Source organism: Electrona antarctica (assembly GCF_951216825.1).
Source record: "Electrona antarctica genome assembly, chromosome: 12".
In the NCBI taxonomy this organism is placed as follows: Eukaryota; Metazoa; Chordata; class Actinopteri; order Myctophiformes; family Myctophidae; genus Electrona; species Electrona antarctica.
Genome location: NC_136793.1, coordinates 6,403,517 through 6,418,249, shown reverse-complemented (window position 1 = coordinate 6,418,249; position 14,733 = coordinate 6,403,517). Strand labels below are relative to the sequence as shown.

The 14,733-nt window shown below is 46.1% G+C and overlaps 2 protein-coding genes across 2 annotated transcripts in view; one reads left to right on the top strand and one right to left on the bottom strand.

Annotated features, from left to right (window-relative positions):
• The window catches only part of rnft2 (ring finger protein, transmembrane 2), a 32,731-nt gene extending 27,868 nt beyond the window's left edge, over nucleotides 1–4,863 (bottom strand). The window contains exons 1-4 of the mRNA XM_079517165.1: nucleotides 4,751–4,863; nucleotides 3,965–4,048; nucleotides 1,086–1,615; nucleotides 427–503 (exon numbers count right to left, since the gene is read on the bottom strand). Of these exons, the coding sequence (XP_079373291.1) occupies nucleotides 427–503; nucleotides 1,086–1,615; nucleotides 3,965–4,011 (654 nt within the window). The 5' untranslated portion in view covers nucleotides 4,012–4,048; nucleotides 4,751–4,863. The remainder of the gene's footprint in view (nucleotides 1–426; nucleotides 504–1,085; nucleotides 1,616–3,964; nucleotides 4,049–4,750) is intronic.
• Nucleotides 4,864–5,513: 650 nt separating this feature from the next.
• spring1 (SREBF pathway regulator in golgi 1) lies at nucleotides 5,514–13,944 on the top strand. The gene is made up of 5 exons (XM_079516277.1): nucleotides 5,514–6,327; nucleotides 7,191–7,347; nucleotides 9,021–9,172; nucleotides 10,181–10,294; nucleotides 13,501–13,944. Exons 1-5 carry the CDS (start codon nucleotides 6,232–6,234, stop codon nucleotides 13,582–13,584), a joined length of 603 nt encoding a protein of 200 aa, XP_079372403.1. The 5' UTR covers nucleotides 5,514–6,231; the 3' UTR covers nucleotides 13,585–13,944.
• Nucleotides 13,945–14,733: the final 789 nt, after the last annotated feature.

Here is a 14,733-nt window from a genome sequence, read left to right as displayed (position 1 = left end):
TATATATATATATTTTTTTTGAATCCATGTTTTTGAAAATTCCGCTAATCTGGTGTGCAGGTTATGACATGCACATTACATGCACAATATAATTACATTTTCTTTCTTTTATTTATAATGGGAAAAGTGGCACCCAGGACCAAAACTGGTGTCCACCCCCTGGCACCCAGCAACTAGTCAACTAGTCGACTAGTAAATCCACTAGTCGACCTAGTTGATAAGATTTTTTTCCCGACTTTGTAGGCCTCAAGATCAGGTAGATTATAGTTATAGTCACCAATGTACACAGTAGGTTAGTAGGTAGTTAGTCGACTAGTCGACTAGTAAACTAGGCAACTACTAGTCAACTAGTCAAAATGACTAGAAGTGAATGCCCTAATCAGAGGTGCAGAGTAAAAGGTTTAAGTGCATGTTACTCATCATTACCCGCAAAGAAACCTGGTGTTTAAACGTTGAATTGGCAAAGGCAAACGTGCTGGCCATCCCCACACATACAGCGATACCTGCCGGAGACGGAGAGAAGACATACAACAACGCTGTCACTAACCACACACCCAACACTACCATCTGCACTTGGAAAAACTCAACTCAAAACAGGTTTTTCAGTCTCGATTGTGGAGGAGAAACTCAGCAATAGAAAAAAAGAGAAACCTCACAAAAGAGGGGGACCCCCATCCAGGTCAGATAGGCATGCAATGAATAATGGTAATATACAAACGTAAAAACAAAAGGTCAAACTGTTAAAACATCCGTTATGATATCTGCTGCTATTACATGGCCTTTACCATACATTATGTTCTTAGAACAGCTGCAATTTTAATGTCTCATTCCATTAATCCATTTTTAACCATGCACCCCTATATTTTACACTGTTACACTGCTCAATATACATGACCCGTTTATTTTATTTTAAATCCTTTCCCTCTTTCTTGAAAATGCCAATGACAATTATTGAACGACAAATAATTTCACCCACTTTTTTATGCCTGCAAACCTACTACTACTACTACTACTACTCCTGTAGAGTTGAGTTGAATGCAGTCTGTACTGCTAGTACAAAATACACAGTACACATATTGGTTTACCTAGCTTATGCTGAAAGCAGACTTTGGCCACGAGGATGAGGATAAACGGGAAGCCCCGTTGAAGCCAAGTGACCACTGCCTTCAGCTCGGACAGGGCCGGGGCGGGCGTGGACGGGTCCTCCTGGGCCTCGTCCCCCCGGGGGCCGTGCCTCTCGGCGCCGGCCGAGGCCGCGGCCTGCTGCAGGAGGGAGGAGGTCCGGTGCTGGAGGGGCTGCTGGTGGTGGAAGTGGTGGTGGTGGTGGTGGTGCGGATGCGGGGGCCGCACAAGGAAGGACCCGCCCTCGGTGCGGTGGGAGCCCGCCCCCCCCTCTTCCCTGCAGGTCAAGGCGGTCATCTGGATGAAGACGTCCGGGGGCGAGCCCAGGACCAGGCCGGCCGCCTGGAGGTTAGCAGAGGAGACGGAGCCGGAGGGGACACACACCAGGCCGGAGAAGAGCTGCTGGGGGGAGGTGGGCGAGTCGGGCTTCAGGCAGTCAAACACGCCTCCCTCATCCAGGCTGCTCTCTGACCCTAGGGTTTGGCTGCGACTCCTGCATTGGGGGGCATTACCACCATTAGACAGATTTAGACTAGTCATTGGTTAGACCAGTCATTAGTCCTACAACCTATCTCAAACCCTCACCCTAGCCCTAACCTCCCACGGGGCAGCGCACCTAAACCTAACCTTAACCCTCTCCCAACCCTTAAAGCACCCCTCACCAACCTTAATCCGGTCGTTTTAACGCACCCCTCACCAACCTTAATCCGGTCGTTTTAACACACCCCTCACCAACCTTAACATGGTTGTTTTAACTCACCCCTCACCAACCTTAATCCGGTCGTTTTAACGCACCCCTCACCAACCTTAATCCGGTCGTTTTAACGCACCCCTCACCAACCTTAATCCGGTCGTTTTAACGCACCCCTCACCAACCTTATGTCTAACCAATGACTAGTCTAAACTAAGTATGCACCCCAACAGATAAGAGTGCTATATCTTGCCCCACCCCTTGACATTAAACATATTTGCCATTTTTTACTATTTTGAAAAACCTTTTAAAATAGTTCAAATAGCAAATACAAGCTCGCCACCATTGGTGTGTGAATGTGGGAAGTGAGGACGCTGGCGTCGACTGTTCGCCGCTTCACCTCCCAATGTATGAAGGAATGAACCATTGTAAAGCGCTTTGAGCACTTGGAAAAGCGCTATAAAAATGCAATTCATTATTATTATTATTAAATGTGCTAGACCGCTGGGAGATGGAATGCTGAGGTGCAGCACCACACCGACCATCAGCTCCCAGCAGGGACGTGCTTTTGAACAAAAATAGCGAAAATAGCAGATCTACAAGCTCACAACGCGTCGCGCTGCGGCGCGTTGAGAGCTTGCAGATCGGCTATTTTGCCTGGCTCCCAGTGTAGTTACAGCAGGACAACATGGCGCACCCAAGCCATGCTACTCATACGTTGGCGGGGCCTGCTGGGATCGAACTCCTGACCTTGTGTTCCAATCCAAAGGCAGAGAGCTCTATCGACTGAGCTACGCCCCGGACATCAGACCCTTATGTACAGTACTACTCAGGTAAATGTATTGTTCACTCAGTCAAAGTCAAAGTCATACGATTTGTCACACACGTTACCGCAGTGAAATTTGTTCTCCGCATTTGACCCATCTCTTGGAGCAATGAGCCGCAGCCAAGGAGCGGTGAGCTGCAGCCGTGCCGCGCTCGGGAATCATTTGATTAGTAGATTTGACCCCCCAATACAACCCTTTGATGCTGAGTGCCAAACAGGGGGTCCCATTTGTACAGTCTTTGGTATGACCCGGCCGGGGATCGAACCCAGACCTCCCAGTTTCAGGGCGGACACTCTAACCACAAGGCCACTGTCTGGTCACTAGAGTTGTCCCGATATACCAGACCGAGTACAAGTACTTAATCTTTAGTACTCGCCAAGTACCGATATGAGTACTGTTCATTTTTGTTGAGTAACCACTTATTTTACCCCCTTTTTCTCATAGAAGCAAAAGGATCTCCGATCTACACTTGTCACTCGTCATTTATGCTGTTTTGGGCGATTTGCTGCAGTGTTGGGTCAGACTTCCAGCTCCCGTTGCATTCGTTCAGCCTAGTGTCAATTGACCTATAGCTAAGCCCCTCCCCAAACTGCTATGGTCCAATCACAGCTAAGCATAACATGGGTTAGACAAACCTCTCCAGCAATAGTTTTCCTATATGATAAAACGTGGTTTTAAAAAAGAAATGCCACGCACATATTCTTCCAGTGCATATGGCAGGCCTTGTTGACGGATTTGGAAGAGATTTTGAAGGTCTGGTTCCACAAATGAACCAGTATTTAATGTGTAAAACCCATGATATTTACATTGGAATGAATGAGCCCGGCTGGAAAGTGTCCAAGTGGGAGTGTCTAAGTGTGAGAGGGTGGGGCTTAGCTAACGGTGAATTGGATGTTTTGGTACTCGGGGCCAGTTCCGAGTACCGAGTATACGAGTACTTGAGGGTGATATTGGTATCGGAACAACTCTTAGGCCTCACTCACACCTTTCAATCTAGCATACAACATTGATGCATGCTAGATGTAAGCAAGATGTAAGTGTCATGGCCGCCCCAATGCATTTCCAATGGAAGTCACATGGTTTGATACAACATTTTGGACTACAAGCTGTTGTATGGCTTTCGGCTGTGTTTCGACTGCCCCCCCTCCCCCTCATACAACACAAATGTTGTGTCAAACCATGCGACTCCCATTGGAAATGCATTGCGAGCTTGCATCAGCTATACATCTCATACAACAAGCATACATCAATCTGTTGTGACCGTGTGAGTCGCCCCTTAATGTTCACCAGCCCACTGCCTATTTGTGTGATTTCCCTGGCCCACCTTTCCGAGGGCATGCCATCCGTGTTGCTGCTGTGTCTCCTCTGCATGGCACACTGCTCATCACCACATGGTCCAGTTCCTGCTCTGTTTACAAGTGCACGCACGCACGCACGCACGCACGCACGCACGCACGCGCACACACACACACACACACACACACACACGATGATCTCAGTGGTTCTCAAAGTGGGACCCCCAGGGCTCATTGAGGGAGTTCCAGGGGGTCCCAAACTAAATGATAGTTTGGAACCAAATGGACCTATAACGGGTCCATTTGGTTCCATTTGTACACTATCAGAGTTAAATTAACTTTGAATTTACATTAAATAGGGGGGGTGGGGGGGCGTAGCCTAATTCAGGTCAAACCAGAGGCCCTTGAAATGAAAATGGTTGAAAATCACTGCTAGATCAGTAAAAACCTTCTCTTTTGTTATGGGGGTCCCGTCCCTGGCATATCACTTCAAATGGGGGTCCGCGGGCTAATTAGTGTCAATTTGGGGAATTGGGGGTCCTTGCCATGAAAACGTTTGGGAACCACTAATCTTCTAGACTAGAGGATGCACAATAGACAAAACATCGACATTGTTGGGAATCAATTCGATGCACACAAAACACAACACAGTTAACACACACATCAACATTACAATGGGGATGTACAATCATCACAAAGGCAAAATTAGCATCAGCGTGACAGGTGGATTGGCTGCATTGATGTGGTTCGGTTGCCCCTGTTTTTAATGCATTATTAATACAGCTTGTAACCTATACATATAACAGAAATGTTACCTCAATCAATCACTAGCCTCCTGCATGTGTCATTATGTGGATAGATAGGATGGTTAGTTCTTCCAGAGAGATTCTGCGGATGGATGCTGTGGGAAAATGATGGGCGAGTCGAGTAGAGATCCCATAGCCCAGGGGGACTGGGCGTTATTGATTGGCTTGTTGGTTGTCAGGGGAAACCAATGTTAAATTACCAAAAATAAAATGAGATTACAAAAAAAAGGCTTCGAAAATAGCAGGTATACAAACTCTGTATGCGCTGTAGCTTGTAGATCATCTATAGCTCTGGTCCATAGCTCTAATGCCATTTAATAGAGCTATGGATCAGAGCTATAGCACTATTAGATTTTCTATATTGTGAATTTGATTGATTGATTGAAGTATTTATTAACATATTGGAGAATTACAGTACATTTCATTGTTTCAAGCACAATTCAATACAAAACTGTTAACTGTGGAGACACTCAGACACCATAACTATGTTCAATTCATCATAACATACAAATATACACTTCTAAAAAAATAACTAATTATAAAATATATAAATACATTTGTTTTAAAATAGGATTTAAATATGTTACTTTAGAGTTGCTTGCGAATTACGAATTCATTATATATTTTTTACGGCAAAAACAAACTATTATTAGCCAATCACAACGGCCGTCCTTCCGGGCCATGGGATCAAGACTCGCCGAAAAAAATAATAAAAAATAATAAAAAACAAGATTCTAGAGCTCCTTCCTGCTTGACGTCACCATACCAGACAGCCCGTCCACCAATCAGCGAGCCTCCTTCCATCACAACACATCCGTGTTTGCAGTCTGTTTTGATGGTGGATGTCAGTCACACAACAACAGCTCCAGCAGCCAGCCAGGACTAAATATACGACTATATAAGACTATTATATACGTTATTATTGCACTTGTAGAGTCCGAAGAGAGCGTTTGATTAAAAAAACAACAACAAATGTATCCAATGGACGTCTACCTACATGAGACGACCATCGGTGACAGGCCAGCTAGCTATAGTGGGCTAACAAAGCAGCCTTTTTAAGGTTGATAATAACACCGCATTTAGCTTGCTTGTATATCAACCCCAGGCCATCATCTGTCTGTCTGTCTATGTCCATGAAGAGTCATATTGTCTGTAGCCTGCACACATCAACGCGTCTCACAGGCAGGCATGATCTGTTTTAGCCGCAGCTGCTAAGTATAAGCGTTGCCAAAATGGGTTAGCTGAAGTATAGTGGACTGAAATGCATTTGCCAGTTTTGCCACTGCGTCTCTGAGTTGTAATAAAGACAGCTATAGCTAAGCCTCTGCTTGCTAGGGCAACGTCCGAGGGGTTGAGACCTTTGTTTTACTTTTAATAAGGTGTTATTGTCAGACTGTATTCCACCAACTGCATCCCAGAGCTCAGACCTATAGAGAGGGGTTAGAACTGGGAGCTCACTATATTGGCATCTCCCCCAAGAAAACCATGCCATGATGGTTCTACGCCGATTGCTAAGAAAGCGCTGGGTCCTAGGTGTAGTCTTTGGACTCTCCCTCATCTACTTCCTCACCAGCACACTCAAACAGGTATTGGAACTAATAATAATGTCGCCCCGGCTGTGCCGGCTATAGGGGTTGGGATCTGGACTGGAACCGGATCGGAATCGGTTCCGTCTCATTTGGGACTGTTTCCGGATGCTGTCAGAGCTGCGTATGTGGACTTCAACGTCTGCTGTACAATTACAATACCGGTGGTTCTCAAACGCTTTAATTTCAAGGACCACCGTGACTCTTGAGAGTGTGACGCTGGAACCAAATGGACCCGTAAAATATAGGTCCATTTGGTTCCGTTGTTACACTCGGAGTTAGAGGTAAGGGTCCATTAATGAATCAGACTATTGTTCAGAGGAAATCGTTAATCCATTTAAGACATGGGAACGATTCTACAAATGTCTTCTAAATCCTGACGGTTTTCTGAAAAACCCATGTTTCTATGTGTCAGTGGTGCTCTGCTCAAACATTTTCATGTCAAGGACCCCCACGATTATATGTAATTGGCCGCCGACCCCCATCTGAAAATATGTTGTTCCAGGGACCCCCACAGAAGCAAAGATTTTAGTTAAAAACGTTCACTCTGAAATAATATATATTCGCACTACATTTTCACGATTTTTCAAAAATAGCAGACCTACAGGTTCATAGCACGGCACTCTGTGCAGCGCTATGAGCTTGAAGATCTGCTATTTTTCAACAGCTAAAGCATAACATGATGCTTAAAACACCAAAAGGGGTTCCCGCCCAAAATGGGTTAAGGAACCGGAATCGTTTAAAATACTAAAGAATCCCAACCCTATAGCCGCGCTGTGGTAAACCTCTCTGAGCCCGCCGAGCTGTAAACCAGAGCCATGGCGGGTCAAATAATTCGCTGCTGTCGTGTGCGTGTCGTGCAGGAGGAGCGAACCATACGGGACCGCAACCTCCTGGAGGTGAGGGATCCGGACCATCGCATCCCGTGGAAGGTCCGCTTCAACCTGGGCAACAGCAGCCGGCAGATCACTCAGTGCAGGAACTCCATCCAGGGCAAGACGCTGCTCACTGATGAACTCGGTGAGCACTGAGAGAGAGATAGAAGTCCACCTACTACCACCTTGTTTACCTTTTAGATAGGCCTGGAATGAAGTCCACCTACTACCACCTTGTTTACCTTTTAGATAGGCCTGGAATGAAGTCCACCTACTACCACCTTGTTTACCTTTTCCCCCGAATACAAAGAAACGTAAGGTAAACAAGGGCCCCGAAAAGGCCTATAGAGCGTCGCAGTCCCGCCCCCTTTCATGGCGACGCCAGGCCCAGGAAATGAATCCCAATGCATTTTTCCCATAGACATTTCAAAAAGTATTTATTTAAAGACCTTTTAAGCGTCGTACGAAGCCAACTCGAGTCGTGACAAATCATGACAACAAACACAATATTTTGGACCAAACAAATAATTAAATAGAAGAAAAACAACAACAAAAGTGTCGTTGACGTTTTTTTCTACTGTCTAATTCTGGCCTGGCCAGACTGATATCACTGTGTAGATATGAATACCAAACAAGTCGCCCATTTAACAACTCGCCCCAGGCCTACAGCCGGCAGAACTGCTCAGTCTGGTATTCCTAAAGTAACCTAAGTAAATTATGATTAAATGGTTAAACGTAACCTTATTCCTAACCTCAGTAAAACTATGCCTAAACCTAACCCTATTCCTAAACTCAACCCCAGTAAAACTATGCCTAAACCTAACCCTATTCCTAAACACAACCCCAGTAAAACTATGCCTAAACCTAACCCTATTCCTAAACTCAACCCCAGTAAAACTATGCCTAAACCTAACCCTATTCCTAAACTTAACCCCAGTAAAACTATGCCTAAACCTAACCCTATTCCTAAACTTAACCCCAGTAAAACTATGCCTAAACCTAACCCTATTCCTAAACTTAACCCCAGTAAAACTATGCCTAAACCTAACCCTATTCCTAAACTCAACCCCAGTAAAACTATGCCTAAACCTAACCCTATTCCTAAACTCAACCCCAGTAAAACTATGCCTAAACCTAACCCTATTCCTAAACTTAACCCCAGTAAAACTATACCTAAACCTAACCCTATTCCTAAACTTAACCCCAGTAAAACTATGCCTAAACCTAACCCTATTCCTAAACTCAACCCCAGTAAAACTATGCCTAAACCTAACCCTATTCCTAAACTCAACCCCAGTAAAACTATGCCTAACCCTAAACTTAAAATTCTAACCTCAGTAAAACAAAATAAAGAATACAAGAACCGGCGCCCCGAGCGGTCGGCGTGAGGTCGGCGGGGGAAAAAAGAGGGCGAGATGGATTATGGGCGACGGTACCTGATAGCGTAGATACCTGTATAAGTCTTGAGGCACTTCGGTGATCTGGGTCATTGTGGCACTTCGGTGATCTGGGTCATTGTGGCACTTCGGTGATCTGGGTCATTGTGGCACTTCGGTGATCTGGGTCATTGTGGCACTTCGGTGATCTGGGTCATTGTGGCACTTCGGTGATCTGGGTCATTGTGGCACTTCGGTGATCTGGGTCATTGTGGCACTTCGGTGATCTGGGTCATTGTGGCACTTCGGTGATCTGGGTCATTGTGGCACTTCGGTGATCTGGGTCATTGTGGCACTTCGGTGATCTGGGTCATTGTGGCACTTCGGTGATCTGGGTCATTGTGGCACTTCGGTGATCTGGGTCATTGTCAACGATCCACAGGTTATGTCTGCGAGAGGACGGACTTGCTGGTGAACGGCTGCTGTAACGTGAACGCTCCCAGCTCCAGGCAGTACATCTGTAAAAGCTGCCTGGCCAATGGCTGCTGCAACATCTACGAGTACTGTGTGTCTTGCTGCCTCCAACCTGACAAGGTAGTAGTCTGTAGAGTACTGTGTGTCTTGCTGCCTCCAACCTGACAAGGTAGTAGTCTACAAAGGCTGGGACTCTGCCCAGGGACTAGTGCAGCTCCCGTACAATTTACAATTACAATTTAGGCATTTATCAGACGCTCTTAATCCAGAGCGATTTACATTAGGCAAGAACAAAAGCATGGGAATACATCACGTATATACAATGCATTTATCATGAAACATGCGTAAGCTAAGAACGTAACTAGAACATATCTATATAATGACACTACATATAAACTATACATATATACTATACTATGCTATACATATGTACTATGAGGTGCTATGACTACATACAATGCAATTATTGTGCTGTCTACATGACATGCTATATAAGTCTGTTTCAAATGCTTTAAGTCTAAAAAGTGCTATCTAAGGGGGTCAACTGCATCTATAGCACTGTAAAGTCCTGAGTGTTAGTTTAACTCGAAGAGTGTACAAATGGAACACAAATTAACCCGGGAGTCAGTTTGGTTCCATTTGTACACTCTTGGAGTGAAATCAACACTCCGTGTGCCCAGAATCATATTTGCACAGTTTTTCTTGAGACATTGCAACTGCTGTGTGCTTAACCCATTTTGGGTGGGAACCCCTTTTGGCGTTTTAAACATTATGTTATAATTTAGCTATTGAAAAATAGCAGATCTACAAGCTCATAGCGCGCCACCGAGTGGCGCGCTACGAGCTTGTAGGTCTGCTATTTTTGAAAAATCTTGAAAATATTTATTTCAGAAAAGGATTTAGAAGAATTCTTTTAAATTTTGAGGTCAGGCCTAAATGGGTTTAAGTTATCTTTTACCATGGAAGATGAGATTTGACTCAAATTCTAATCTTGATGGATAACAACACTCACCTAAAAGCATCAGACTAGTGGACCTTTTAGCGTGTAAGCAGAGACAGTTGAGATTCTGTGCCTTAGTTTCACTCTTCTTAGAAGCCTCGTCCTTATCGCTGTTCCTCTTCCTGCAGCAACCTCTGCTGGAGCGTTTCCTGAATCGTGCTGCCGAGGGCTTCCAGAACCTCTTCACCGCCGTGGAGGACCACTTTGAACTGTGCCTGGCCAAGTGTAGGACGTCCTCACAGGTAGGTGTCCTCTGTGGAGGACCACTTTGAACTGTGCCTGGCCAAGTGTAGGACATCCTCACAGGTAGGTGTCTGTGTGTGGAGGACCACTTTGAACGGTGCCTGGCCAAGTGTAGGACGTCCTCACAGGTAGGTGTCTGTGGAGGACCACTTTGAACTGTGCCTGGCCAAGTGTAGGACGTCCTCACAGGTAGGTGTCTGTGGAGGACCACTTTGAACTGTGCCTGGCCAAGTGTAGGACGTCTTCACAGGTAGGTGTCTGTGGAGGACCACTTTGAACTGTGCCTGGCCAAGTGTAGGACGTCCTCACAGGTAGGTGTCTGTGGAGGACCACTTTGAACTGTGCCTGGCCAAGTGTAGGACGTCTTCACAGGTAGGTGTCTGTGGAGGACCACTTTGAACTGTGCCTGGCCAAGTGTAGGACGTCCTCACAGGTAGGTGTCTGTGTGTGGAGGACCACTTTGAACTGTGCCTGGCCAAGTGTAGGACGTCCTCACAGGTAGGTGTCTGTGTGTGGAGGACCACTTTGAACTGTGCCTGGCCAAGTGTAGGACGTCCTCACAGGTAGGTGTCTGTGTGTGGAGGACCACTTTGAACTGTGCCTGGCCAAGTGTAGGACGTCCTCACAGGTAGGTGTCTGTGTGTGGAGGACCATTTTGAACTGTGCCTGGCCAAGTGTAGGACGTCCTCACAGGTAGGTGTCTGTCTGTGGAGGACCACTTTGAACTGTGCCTGGCCAAGTGTAGGACGTCTTCACAGGTAGGTGTCTGTGGAGGACCATTTTGAACTGTGCCTGGCCAAGTGTAGGACGTCCTCACAGGTAGGTGTCCGTGGAGGACCACTTTGAACTGTGCCTGGCCAAGTGTAGGACGTCCTCACAGGTAGGTGTCTGTGGAGGACCACTTTGAACTGTGCCTGGCCAAGTGTAGGACGTCCTCACAGGTAGGTGTCTGTGGAGGACCACTTTGAACTGTGCCTGGCCAAGTGTAGGACGTCCTCACAGGTAGGTGTCCTCTGTGGAGGACCATTTTGAACTGTGCCTGGCCAAGTGTAGGACGTCCTCACAGGTAGGTGTCTGTGTGTGGAGGACCACTTTGAACTGTGCCTGGCCAAGTGTAGGACGTCCTCACAGGTAGGTGTTGCTCCAGGTGTCCTCTGTGGAGGACCACTTTGAACTGTGCCTGGCCAAGTGTAGGACGTCTTCACAGGTAGGTGTCTGTGTGTGGAGGACCACTTTGAACTGTGCCTGGCCAAGTGTAGGACGTCCTCACAGGTAGGTGTCTGTGGAGGACCACTTTGAACTGTGCCTGGCCAAGTGCAGGACGTCCTCACAGGTAGGTGTCTGTGTGTGGAGGACCACTTTGAACTGTGCCTGGCCAAGTGTAGGACGTCCTCACAGGTAGGTGTCTGTGGAGGACCATTTTGAACTGTGCCTGGCCAAGTGTAGGACGTCCTCACAGGTAGGTGTCTGTGTGTGGAGGACCACTTTGAACTGTGCCTGGCCAAGTGTAGGACGTCCTCACAGGTAGGTGTCTGTGGAGGACCACTTTGAACTGTGCCTGGCCAAGTGTAGGACGTCCTCACAGGTAGGTGTCTGTGGAGGACCATTTTGAACTGTGCCTGGCCAAGTGTAGGACGTCTTCACAGGTAGGTGTCTGTGGAGGACCACTTTGAACTGTGCCTGGCCAAGTGTAGGACGTCCTCACAGGTAGGTGTCTGTGGAGGACCACTTTGAACTGTGCCTGGCCAAGTGTAGGACGTCCTCACAGGTAGGTGTCCTCTGTGGAGTACCACTTTGAACTGTGCCTGGCCAAGTGTAGGACGTCCTCACAGGTAGGTGTCTGTGGAGGACCACTTTGAACTGTGCCTGGCCAAGTGTAGGACGTCCTCACAGGTAGGTGTCTGTGGAGGACCACTTTGAACTGTGCCTGGCCAAGTGTAGGACGTCCTCACAGGTAGGTGTTGCTCCAGGTGTCCTCTGTGGAGGACCATTTTGAACTGTGCCTGGCCAAGTGTAGGACGTCCTCACAGGTAGGTGTCTGTGGAGGACCACTTTGAACTGTGCCTGGCCAAGTGTAGGACGTCCTCACAGGTAGGTGTCTGTGTGTGCAGGACCATTTTGAACTGTGCCTGGCCAAGTGTAGGACGTCCTCACAGGTAGGTGTCTGTGTGTGGAGGACCACTTTGAACTGTGCCTGGCCAAGTGTAGGACGTCCTCACAGGTAGGTGTCTGTGGAGGACCACTTTGAACTGTGCCTGGCCAAGTGTAGGACGTCCTCACAGGTAGGTGTCTGTGGAGGACCACTTTGAACTGTGCCAGGCCAAGTGTAGGACGTCCTCACAGGTAGGTGTCGAGAAAGAAAAGGTCTCAGATCAAACTGCTATAAAACAACTTGGTCAGACTTGGGGCCGCTCGACATATTGTTTCAGCATCGACAACACATTGTAGGCTACACATCATGTGCGATAGTGACTTTGTTAAGTATAGCTCAGGCAAGTTGAGTCAGTCAGTCAGTCAGTCACATTGTATTGAAATACTTTCACTTATTGATTAATGATATATAATATAAGATTTGCATTCTTCATGACTACTCTGGAAAAAACATAGTATAGTGAGTCAGTTAATCTGGTAAATAACTATAAATATAGGGTTTAAGTAGATAAACACCCAATAGGACCTAAATACCCCAGAAGTAGTGTATTACAAGTCCACCTAATTTTACTGTGAAAGGAATCCATAACTCTTGAATGTATTTGCCTGCCTTTTATACGTATTCCCATTTATGTCTCCTCCAGAGTGTTCAACATGAAAACACCTATCTTTATGTCTCCTCCAGAGTGTTCAACATGAAAACACCTATCTTTATCTCTCCTTCAGAGTGTTCAACATGAAAACACCTATCTTTATGTCTCCTCCAGAGTGTTCAACATGAAAACACCTATCTTTATGTCTCCTCCAGAGTGTTCAACATGAAAACACCTATCTTTATGTCTCCTCCAGAGTGTTCAACATGAAAACACCTATCTTTATGTCTCCTCCAGAGTGTTCAACATGAAAACACCTATCTTTATGTCTCCTCCAGAGTGTTCAACATGAAAACACCTATCTTTATGTCTCCTCCAGAGTGTTCAACATGAAAACACCTATCTTTATGTCTCCTCCAGAGTGTGCAACATGAAAACACCTATCTTTATGTCTCCTCCAGAGTGTTCAACATGAAAACACCTATCGGAACCCTCAGGCGAAGTACTGCTATGGAGAAAGCCCTCCAGAACTCCTCCCTGTATGAACGTCTGCCATCCTGTCATACTAAGGAATTACAAGAACAACAGTGGTCCTAGAGAGGGACCCTGTGGGACCACTAATGGTGCCTGGGGGGGAAAAAAGCCCTCTCCATCTCCGCCTGAATTGCTATGTTTGGACAATCTTGAATTGCAGTGACATAATTTAAGGCTGGATAACCATGCCACCAATAGCAACCTCAGAATGGACAAATGCTGTACATGTGACTTTGTTATTTACACTTCATAAGTGCATAGAAATGCTTCATAACTTCATCCGTGATGATCATCAGGTCTTACATTAGCAGGCAGCTCATCCAATGGAATCATCTTCATACCATACTATCATGTATTAGGCTTCGTTTTAACCCCTGACATGAGGCAATAATGTTTTATGTATCGTTGGGTATTTTTAAACTGCAAAAGAATGTATCATAACGTATGTGTGTAGCGCATGCATATGGAATAGCTATTTAATAAAAATTAACTGTGAAATGAATTGGCTCATATTGTATGCTTTTTAAATTGTTTTCTTTTTTTTCTATAATTTTTATCCCACGATTTTGTAACCCATTTTTTACCCCTGTGTCAATTATCTAATGTGATCCTGGGCTCTACACACCCTCCGCCAACCTAGTCCCCATATATGGGGGACATGGGGAGAGCAACGGACTTGAACTCATGCTTCCTTCATGCCTGAGTGTCCAAGTTGCTCCTTTACACCTGACAGGGGGGAGTTTCCCTGGTTGGACGTAGCGCGTGGAAGGAACACGTTATTCCAACCAGTTCCTTTCCCCTCCATCAGGCGCCCCGGCTGGCCAGGGGGAGGCAGTTTAGAGACCAGGATTACTGCATGTTTTTTTGTGAGGGTACCTACCCTAGGGGACACGGGGAGAATTGTTTTCAAGACAGTATTGTATCTAATAGAAAGGTAAAATAAATCTACAATTTGCTTTAATTAAACTAATTCCAACAAGATTCAAAGGCCTTCGTTTTGCAAAACTGGTTAAATTAATTTATGTTATGTACTCTTACAGTATTACCTAACAATTCGGACAATTTTGAGGAGCAACCCAACTTCCCAGTAACTTTAACAGACATCCAAAAAGGTCTTATAGAGGGTATGCGCGTGACGTCATCAAACCCGGAAGTTATGC

What these genes read in the sequence shown, in the direction of transcription:
- spring1 (XM_079516277.1), top strand. Translation starts at nt 6,232, where the DNA reads ATGATGGTTCTACGCCGATTGCTAAGAAAGCGCTGGGTCCTAGGTGTA. An exon ending in GCTGCTCACTGATGAACTCG is followed by an intron (nt 7,348 to 9,020) that starts GTGAGCACTGAG and finishes AACGATCCACAG; the next exon opens with GTTATGTCTGCGAGAGGACG. An exon ending in GCTGCCTCCAACCTGACAAG is followed by an intron (nt 9,173 to 10,180) that starts GTAGTAGTCTGT and finishes CTCTTCCTGCAG; the next exon opens with CAACCTCTGCTGGAGCGTTT.